The sequence below is a fragment of the Nicotiana sylvestris genome, chromosome 2 (genome assembly GCF_000393655.2).
Source record: "Nicotiana sylvestris chromosome 2, ASM39365v2, whole genome shotgun sequence".
In the NCBI taxonomy this organism is placed as follows: Eukaryota; Viridiplantae; Streptophyta; class Magnoliopsida; order Solanales; family Solanaceae; genus Nicotiana; species Nicotiana sylvestris.
This window is the reverse complement of record NC_091058.1, coordinates 123,169,049-123,180,115: the sequence shown is the minus strand read 5'-3', so window position 1 is coordinate 123,180,115 and position 11,067 is coordinate 123,169,049. Positions and strand designations below refer to the sequence as shown.

At 39.6% G+C, this 11,067-nt stretch overlaps 1 protein-coding gene across 1 annotated transcript; it reads left to right on the top strand.

The window, feature by feature from the left end:
• Positions 1–9,788: 9,788 nt before the first annotated feature.
• LOC104225382 (cyclin-dependent protein kinase inhibitor SMR6-like) lies at positions 9,789–10,739 on the top strand. The gene has a single exon (XM_009777158.2). It carries the CDS (start codon positions 10,175–10,177, stop codon positions 10,484–10,486), a length of 312 nt encoding a protein of 103 aa, XP_009775460.1. The 5' UTR covers positions 9,789–10,174; the 3' UTR covers positions 10,487–10,739.
• The last annotated feature ends 328 nt before the right edge of the window (positions 10,740–11,067 follow it).

Sequence of the window (11,067 nt, the reverse complement as noted above, 5' to 3'; positions counted from 1 at the left end):
GTAGCCTATTTTAATCGATTTTTTCAAAGAACTTGAAAGCCTATTTTGATTGCGGGGTTCTGACATCTTCGAGCCGTATTAATTTGGTCATAGACTTTGGGTATGCCTCTTGGGCTTATTCCCCAATAACACTTCAAAATTGTTCGAGGTGTTAGTCCCCGAGAAAGATGGGCTTGGCCTATAGATCGAGGGGGGACTCTTTGAGGTCTTATGAATTTGAGTTTAGATAATGTGTTGATCGTCGATAACAGTCCTTGAGTGTTCGAGGTGTATTTGCGCTTGACCCTTGATCCATTTATCACAAAATCATAAGTATGGAACTCGTATAGCAGCAAATTTATTTGAGACACAAAGCGTTTGATATAGAAAGAATGCTTCTTCAAATAATTCATACATGCCTACATGTTTTGCCGTCAGGGTTCGACTAATCTGTATGGACACGTCATTCGACCGTTTGGCCCATTAAAAGGTTTTCCTATCGAGACCCTTTGACAAGAAGTATTTTCCTCGAAAATATAATCCCCGAGGGTGATGCCCCCAGTATTCGAGGTTGATTGAAAAGAAGCCTTGGATACTATTGAATTTTCCTTAGGTAGCACATAATTGTTGCCTCGTTAAAAACCTTACCGGAAAAACCCATTCGGGATAAAAATCGATCTGAGGGAAAAAAGTGCAACACATGCTTTAAAATCTAAGATCTTTGTGTTGAAGAATTTTCTTGAAGCCTCGATCGAATACCTGCAATAAGTTAGTATCAAATACAAATGGAAAAGGGAGAAAATCATACCTTAGCAATAATATTGTTTGAGTAGCGATACATTCCAATTGTTTGGCAATTGTTCACCCTCCATCGTGCCAAGTTTGTAAGATCCCTTTCTGATGACACCGTTGACTCGATATGGTCCTTCCCAATTCGGGCCTAGTTTCCCTTCATTTGGGTCTTGAGTATTAAGGGTAACTATCCTTAGAACTAAGTCCCTGATTCCGAAGTGGTGAAGATTGTCTCTTCTATTATAATATCTCTCAATTCTTTGCTTATGTGAAGTTATTCGAACAAGTGCAGCTTCTCATTTGTAGTTCGAGGCTAGTATTCATGGCCTCGTGATTTGATTCCTCTGTCACATGTTGAAATCTGGTGCTAGGTTCCCCGACCTCGACTGGAATTAAGGCCTCGGAGCAATATACTAAGGAAAACGGGGTTGCCCCCGTGCTAGACTTTGATGTCGTTCGATACGCCCAAAGAACTTCAGGTAGAACTTCTCTCCATTTCCCTTAGTGCCGCTCAACCTTTTCTTTAAGTTTTGAATGATAGTCTTGTTTGTCGATTTGACCTGTCCATTTCCGCTTCAGTGATACGGCATCGATAAGATCCTTTTTATTTTATGTTCCTCGAGGAACTCCGTTACCTTGCTGCCGTTGAATTGCTTTCCGTTGTCGCATACGATTTCAACAGGTATCCTGAACCGACACACGATGTGGTCCCAGATGAAGTCTATAACTTCTTTTTTTTCTGACCTTCTCGAAGGCCTGTGCTTCCACCCATTTAGAAAAGTAGTCAGTCATAAACAAAATGAATTTAGCTTTACCCGGGGCCATTGGCAGAGGGACGACAACATCCATCCCCTATTTCATGAATGGCCATGAGGATAGAAATGAATGAAGTTGTTCTTCGGGCTGATGGATCATCGATGCAAATCTTTGACATTTATCACATTTTTGAATAAACTTCTTAGTGTCTTTCTCCATGATATCCCAATAGTACCTTGCTCTAATGATTTTGTAAATAAAAGATTCGGTGCCGGAGTGGTTCCCACAAGTGCCTTTATGGATCTCTCGTAAAACATAATCGATGTTCCCTGGCCCTAAACATACCGCCAATGGTCTATCAAACGTCCTTCTGAATAATGTTCCATCTTCATCCAATGTGAATCGGGCAGCTTTGGTTCGTAGGGCCCTCGACTCTTTAGGGTTCGTTCTTTAGATATTCAATACATTTATACATATATTCAATACTCTTTAGGGCCCCCGAGAGTTTATCTCGACATGACCCTCCTTGACCACATATCTCGATAATTGGACGCCAGTCCCCGGGATAATATCGTTTTCCTCAACTGATGATCCCAAATTTGCAAGTGCATCAGCCTTGCTGTTTTGTTCTCGAAGTACGTGATCTAGAGTCCACTCGTTGAAGCGGTGCAAAGTTACCTGTAGCTTGTCCAAATACCTTTGTATTCTATCCTCTCGAACTTCGAAGCTTTTGTTTACTTGGTTCACCACCAGTAAAGAGTCTCACTTGACTTCAATGACTTCTGCTCCCAAGCTTTTAGCTAGTTTGAGACCTGTAATCATGGCCTCATACTCGGCCTCATTATTAGTCAACCTAGAAGTTTTGATAGATTGCCTAATAATGCTACCTGTGGGTGGCTTCAAAATGATGCCTAGCCCGGATCCCTTCACATTAGAAGTGCCGTCTGTGAAAAAGGTCCATACCCCTGATAAATGTGCCTAATTTTATCAAGAGTTCCCTTTCAACTTCGGGTACGAGGGTTGGCATGAAAGCAGCCACAAAGTCTGCTAAAATTTGAGACTTTACGACCGTTCGGAGTTGATATTTGATATGAATTCGACGGCCCATTTGGCCAATCGACCTGAAAGTTCGGGTTTGTGCAAAATATTATGAAGTGGGTTAGTGGTTAATACACATATGGGGTGACATTGAAAGTATAGTTTCAACTTTCTAGAAGTGCTTATTAGTGCAAGTGCTAATTTTTCTAAGTATGGATATCTAGTTTCTACTTCCCATAAGGTTCAACTTACACAGTAAACGAGAAATTGTGTACCTTGGTCTTCTCGAACTAGGACACCACTTACGCAATTTCCGGCACCACCAAGTATAAGTGGAGTTTCTCATCTGCCTTTGGGGTGTGAAGCAATGGTGGGCTCGATAGGTATTGTTTTAATTCCTCTAATGCTTGTTGACACTCTGGGGTCCAGGTGAAATCATTCTTCTTCTTGAGTAAAGATAAAAATCTGTGGCTTCGATCTGATGACCTCGATATAAATCGGCCTAAAGCAACTATTCGCCTAGTTAGCCTCTGCATAGCTTTTACCTTGTTCACGACAGTGATGTCTTCGATGGCCTTGATTTTATCAGGGTTGATCTCGATCCCCCGATTTGACACCATGAAGCCTAGGAACTTGTCCGAGTCGACCCTGAAAGCACATTTATCGAGATTGAGTTTCATGTTATATTTCCTCAAAATCTCGAAAGTTTCCTGCAAATGAGCCAAATGGACCTCTGCGCGTAGGGACTTAACTAGCATGTCACCAATATACACTTCCATTGACTTACCTATTTGTTCATTGAACATCTTATTTACTAGGTATTGGTAAGTAGCTCCTACATTTTTTTAGCCTGAAGGGCATTACATTGTAATAATATGTTTCATACTTGGTGATAAATGAGGTCTTCTCCTGGTTTTTCGGGTTCATCTGAATTTGATTGTACCCGAAATAGGCGTCGAGAAAGGTAAGGATCTCGTGTCCAGCCGTGGCATCGATCATGCGATCGATGTTAGGCAGATGAAAGAGTCTTTAGGGCATGCCTTGTTCAAATCCTTGTAATCTACACACATTCTAAGTTTGTTCCCTTTTTAGGGACTACTACATTGGCTAACCATTCGAGCTATTTTGCCTCCCGAATGGACCCTATTTTGAGAAGTTTAGTTACCTCGTCCTTTATGAATGCATGCTTTACCTCGGACTGGGGCCTTCTCTTTTGTTTCACCGGTTTGAACCTGGGATCAAGGCTTAGCCGATGCGTTGTTATCTCCGGTGGGATCCCTGTCATGTCTAAATGGGAACAAGCAAAACAATCCATGTTATCGATAAGAAATTGAATAAGCTCTTTCCTAAGTTCGGGGGTTAACCTCGTTCCCAGGTATACCTTTCGCTCAGGCAGGTACTCGATCAATATAACCTATTTTAGCTCCCCGACCATTGATTTGGCGGCGTCAAAGTCTTGGGGTACAATAAAGGTTCGAGGGGTTAGAAAATCCTCCTCTTCTTCTTCTATCTCCTGCTTTCCCGATTCGGTCGAGGCTGGTGGCTGTGATTGCTATTTGGTTTCCTGTTTATCTTTGATGCTCGACCTTTACGACGTTGATAACATTGATACCAATATTACCTCGTCAACTGCAAACATTTCCTTTGCAGTATGCTGCTCTCCATACATTGTTTTCACGTCGTCCGTCGTCAGGAATTTTATCATTTGGTGAAGAGTCGAAGGAATTGCCCTCATGTTGTGGATCCAAGGCCTCCCAGTAGGGCATTGTACCTCATGTCTCCCTCGATAACGTGGAAATTGGTATCTTGAATGGTTCCGGACACGTTCATTGGCATAATAATCTCACCTTTAGTTATTTCATTGGCCATGTTGAAGCCATTTAAGACCCGAGCTGCGAGCACAATTTGATCTTGTAGGTCGAGTTGCTCCACGACCCTCGATCGGATGATATTCGCAAACTACCTGGATCCACTAAAACACGCTTAACTTGAACTTTATTTAATAAGATAGAAATTACCAGAGCATCATTGTGTGGTTGAGAAATGCCTTCTGCTTTTTCATCGTTGAATGATAAGGAGCCCTCGGGCACATAACCTCGGGTTCGCTTCTCCCTAGTAATAGATACCTTTGTGCGTTTAAATACGGGCCCTAGTGGAATATCGACCCCGCCGACGATCATATGAATGACATGTTGTGGTTCCTCCTGTTCATTTTTCCTGTTGGCGTTTATGTCCCTGAAATGATTCTTGGCTCGATCGCTAAGGAACTCTCGAAGGTAGCCCTCGTTGAATAGATGGGCTTTCTCCTTTCTTAATTGTCTACAATCCTCGGTCTTTTGACCATACGTGCCATGATACTTGCACGTCAAATTTGGGTTTCTTTGGGAAGGGTCGGTTTGTATGGGTCTGGGACACCTAATATCTTTGATCCTTCTGATTGCCAAGATAATGCCTGATGCATCGACGCTAATGTTATATTCCGATAACCGAGGTGCCTCTACAGGATCGACGTGCTTATCAAAACCACTTTTTCTCATAAGTCCTCGAGAATTTTGTCCTCGATCATTTCTTCGATCATTCCGAGAGGGATTGCGCCTCAAGCCACTGTTTCTTCGATCTGCGATATATGGCCGATATCGTTCTCTGTTCGACCTTGTCTCCTTGTCGATGTCCCTCGGGGCTTTAACTGCCAACCTGTTTGGATGTACCAAACTGGAGGGGGCTCCTAATTGGTCGTCCTCAACCCTAATCTTCGATTGATATCGATTGTGCATATCTGCCCAAGTTACAGCTAGATCATCGACCAAATTTTGCTTCAACTGTCGTGATGCTATCGAACTCTACTCATTCAACCCCTGGGTGAAAGCTTGAACGACTTAATCATCTGTGACTGGTGGTAACTCCATGCGTTCCATTTGAAATCGGGATACGAACTCCCTCAACATTTCATTATCCCTTTGTCTTATTTTGAAAACGTCCGATTTTCTTGTTGCGACCTTTATGGCGTGTGCCTTCACAAAAGAATCTGCTAACATGGCAAATGAGCCGATGGAATTTGGCGGCAAGTTGTGATACCAAATCATTGCTCCCTTTGATAGAGTTTCTCCAAACTTTTTCAACAAAACGGACTCGATCTCATCGTCTTCTAAGTCATTTCCCTTTATCCTGCATGCGTACGAAGTGATATGTTCATTAGGATCGGTGGTCCCATTGTATTTAGGTATATCCGGCATACGAAACTTCTTAGGAATGGGCTTTGGAGCCGCTATGAGGAAAAGGTTTCTGCATGAACTTTTTTGAATCCAAACCCTTTAAGATCGGGGGTGGCCCCGGTATCTGATCGACTTGGGAGTTGTATGTTTCCACTTTTTTGTCATTATCTTCGATTTTCTTTTACTCCCGACTCGATTCTTTTGGTGAGCTCCTTGAGCATTTGGATCAGTCCTTGATCTGTTACCATTCGACCTTTCCGGCACTGGCTCGATACGACGAGTGATTTCCGGCTCGACCACACTCGGAGTTCTATGTTGACTCTGAAGCTGAGCAATAGCAGCCTGCTGAGCCTGTAGCATCTCGAATATTATGTGGATACTAACTCCCCTGTCTCCTATGCCCTGTATTCCTTGGCCACCAAATCGGCCTTCCCTGCGCACACTCCCTTCGGGGTCCGCGCCCAAATCTGCATTCAAAGCAATGTGCGAACGGATATCAACTGGATCAACACCGGTACTCCCCCGAGATTAGCCGGTGGCACCTCGGCTCCTGGAGAAATTACATTATCGTTTTCCCTATGAAATCCAAGACCATCATCACCATGCACGAGTGCGTTTTTGTGAGTTTGACATGTTTTAACCTAAGAACAAAAATTCTTGACAAGAACAAGTGTGAAAATAACGTGTGTTATTAGAATCAGCACTAAACAATCACTATTATCCTTAGCCCCACGGTGGACGCCAAACTGTTTACCCTAAAATTCGAGTAACAATTAAACTTATATTGTGGTTTTAAGTATATGTGATTTAATCCAATACCAATTGATAAACAAGGAATTAAATATATAAATTGAAGAATAAAATAAGTTAAACTAGTGCGCATGCCAAATCTCGACCTCGAGCTATGACAACCTCGAGGTGGAATAGTAAGAATAGCAAGTTACAAAGCAACTCTGATGAACAGTGAAAAAATAGCTAGAGAATAAAGTGTGTGTATTATCTTATCAGTAAAAACGTCTCCTCCAAATGAATGGGCTCCCCTTTATATAATAGGGGAGTCCTAAATAAGGTACAGTTCTAATTACAGTAAGAAATCATATTGACAGCTGTCTAACCGCCAAGGGTCAACCCATCCCGCAATTTACGCCGTGATCTTCGGGCCGTTGCGGGTATCTAGCTCTTTCTGTTACTGAACCATAACGGTATTATCTCGAGGTATGCCTTCTTCCGACCTCGGCAAGTGATTTCGACCTCGGCCTCGGTATTGGAAAGGAACCTCGATCCCAAGATCGGCGTCTTGGCCTCTTGACGTGATATCACCTTTTCCATCGAAGAACGAAATCAGGTAGCCCTGATTTCCACCGTATACATATGCTATAGAGCAATGGGTGTGATAATGGATAATGAGGTTAAAGTCTATCTGTACATGCATTGATCACATTTGCAAGAATATAAATCAAACGACTAAGATTTAAAGAAAAATTCATAATATAAAGGACCATGATCAATGTGCGGAAAGGAGAATAGGCGATTCGTCATGGCATGTATTCACTTTGTACAAATCTGCAAAAGCATTAACTTTCAAATTTTAAACAACTCAGATCGACAGTCTCAATCAAACCGGCCAAAAATGAAAATATTGTTTGTCTTCTTTCAACTGCTAGATCCTTTTGGTAGATCAACGTAAGCAAATTAAAGTAGTATATTTATTCAGATGTTTGTGCTTTTATAATTCTTTGTTTCCTACAACACTAGTGCCCTACCTATGAGGGAAAAAAGGAAGAATAAGAAGAAAACACAGACGTTTCATATATCACAACAAAGACATTTCACATAAGAAGAAAACCATGTAGTTCTTCGACCTTTGCCCCCTGACTTGAACCAAACATCTTACAAAAGTATGTACTATGTAGTCATCTTAAACAAAGAGACGTGCCCGATGTCTAGTTCAGAAAATGACGTTAGTGTCAAGTGTCATGTTCACTTAGATGAATGGCTTTGGTTTGTTCCTACTTGATACGATTAGTCTTTATATACTCGTACTTTAAGCTTTCACTATACCATCAACTGCTCTACATACTGGACTGTATCTTTTAATTTCTCCTCTTTGATAAGTTCGTGTAATATTTGTACAAATGATCTATATTGCATAAGAGACCAGAAAAATATAAGACAAAATGATAAATGAAGATAGTTGAGAATTAAACTCAAATTTATTCTGTAGGAAACTCCCGTAATTGCACTAGAATATGCTTTGGTGATAGTTATTCTTATATCCAGTCTCGTCCTTACACAACAACGTTTATTAAAATATGATCAATATGTCCTATATGCATATGTCGGAGGAGCGAACATGGAAATTAATTAGACTGGGGATATCTCAAGAATATCCTGTTTCATTTTATTTTGTATTATCTCCTAGTAAGACTTGATTAATTCAGTAATAGGCATTAAGTGTTTCACAAACTTGTTTACATTAATTTTGTTGATTAGGAGAAGAATAAATTAAATGAAAAGGATAACGATAAGCTTGATTATTCATTTAGGATTATGCGGTCAATAAGTGTGGCCTGTGGGCGATAAAAACGGGCTTGTGGGCCCGATAACGAGAAAACAGCCATGTGATCCAAAAAAATAGAAGGGTATCCAAAGCTGAATTGACACTCGCGTTTGGACAATATTTTACCTAATTTTTTTATATTTAATATATCTATATTATTTGAATTTCAAATTAAAGAAAAGCTTGTCAACTTATAATTGGATATGAACATCTGAAATGACTTATTAAAACTATTACCGAGTTTCAAATTGACTCTCAAACTCATTAATGATTTTCAAACTAAAGCGTGGAACTTGACTTGACATAATTCAAATGAGCAAGTTGAGCATTTTGAAGAACAATTCATTTTTTAAAGATAAGGACAATGATTTTTTATCAGCCTCAGTTTATTTACTTTTAAGTGGATGAAAACAACAGTGCTTGAACTTGCTGAACTTATTAAAGAAGGTTTTATTAAAAAAAGCCTATCAATTTTCCTTCTTGAGTTTATTTTTTGTTATATACCATTGATAGTCTTTTTTACCTATCCGCAGTCCACACTAATAAACTGAACATAGTTTAATTTTCTTATTTTACCATTTTCTATATTCGTGAAAAAGGATTTATGTCGTGAAAAATTCTTACATTATCAAAGTAGTTTCAGAATATTTATACTTTTTCAAGTTATCAATCAAATTTAATGAGTATATAAATTACTTTGCAAATTTAATTTAAGCAGCTAAAACGAAACCAACGGGGAGAAATTAAAAAATAGTCAGATTTACAAGTGGTCGTTCAAAAATAGCCCAATTTCAAAAGTAATCGAAATTTAGCCATTTTTCATGTAAAGATAAATCTGAACGAAAATACTGTTCAAAATCCCGAAAAATACTCCAGCATAATATGCTGGAATTCCAGTATAATATACCGGTTATTATGCTGGAGTTTGGAGCACCGGTGCTCCAGTCTCCAATATATTATACTGGAGCCAGCAAAGTATACCGGTCCAGCATAATATGCTGGAAGTTCATACACAGGTGCACCGAACTCCAGTATATTATGCTGGACCGGTCTCTATTGCAGCAAAATAGTAACTATTTTTTATTGACTTAGTAAATGCTGGCTATTTTTGAATGATCAATCCAAAAACTACCTAGACCGTGCTATTTTTACAAACCAACGTGGCGGCGGAACCTAAAAGGGCCTTTTGAGGGGCTTCAGCACGAATGGGTTTGGGCCGCTGTGGCAACCCAAGAGAAAATAATAGTCCCAAAGAGGGGTAAAATGGGAAACTAGGAATCTAACATTGGCGGGAAATAGAGCCGTTGCTCTAGACACCAAAAAACTGGCGCCAAAACTCTAAATTTCCAGTTGCCCACTGCCCGAAATTCCACGGGCAGCCCACTCCTTTTATTTTCTGTCCCCCCTCCTCAAAAAAACAAATTCTCATTCTCATTCTCATAATATTAATACTAAAGATTCTTTACGAATCTCTCACTCTCATATTTTCTCTAATTCCTTCAATTTCCCCTCTCTCCAAAAAAATTTCCTCTAACTTTCCCCTTCATTTTAGCGCCATTTCCCCCCTTTTCTTTCATTCAAAGTCTTTTCATTTCCACCCCCTTTTTCTCTCCTCTTGACTGCAAAAATTCTTAGAATCTGAAAAACAAGAAAGACCCTTTTGGTTCATTCTTCTTGTTCTCTTAATTCCTCTTTCCTTTCAGCCAAAAATCCATATTTTTTGTTCCTTTGATATGTTCCATATAACAGAGTCTTTGTTTCCAAGAATTTGAGGAGTTAACTTTGTTCCCCCAAATTTTCTTATTTTATTTACAAAGTAGTGGGTTTTTGTTAAAACATGGGATTTTCAAAGAAGCACCAAGTGGAAGGAAGTAAAGAAGAGAGCAAAAAGTGGGTAATTGCTGGAATTACAATTCTAGCACCTTTGAGGCCAATTTCTACGAAGCCAAGAGAGGATTCTGAAGATGAAGAAGAATGTTCAACAACTCCGACGGCGAGAGATTCAAGGATACCGGAAAGACTACCATGCCCTCCGGCGCCGATGAAACGCCGGCCAAAGTCCACGTGTCATTATAATAGTGTTAGGGAGTTCTTTAATCCGCCTGACCTTGAATCTGTATTTATACGCCATGTGGAGAGAGCTAATTAAGACAATAAGTGGAGTATTAGTAAAGGGCCAAAACCAAAATGGAACAAAAAGGTGGCCCTTTTGCTTCTTTTTTCTTTTTTGAGTTTGGTAGATTTTATTAGGTTTGAGTTGATGATGATAATGTAATATACAAGCTACATATGGTTTCTTCAAAATAGCTAGGTCTAGTGTGTACTTTTTCTTCAATGAGAAGATGAACTCTTTTCTTGTATGGTACCATATCTCAATTTGCACAACTTTTTGCCTTTTGTTTTCCTTTTTTCAACTGGTTCAAAAAATGTACTACTATCTCATTTGCTACACTTTTTACTTTTGTTTTGCCCTGTTTATAATATGTAAACTGGTTAAAAATGGTACTATATCTCAAAAATGTATCTCATTTGCAAGACTTTTTAATTACTTCTGTTTTCCTTGTTTCTAACAATTTGCATTTCAATTAGTAAGACTTCTTGCCCTTTGTTTTTCCTTGATTCTATATGCAAACTGGTTCAAATATGAAAGTTTAGGTTGTGCTCCCTTATGGTCTTATTTCGGATTTCTCAGTTTCTTCCTGTCCTCCGATTTTTTTTTCTTTCTTTTTT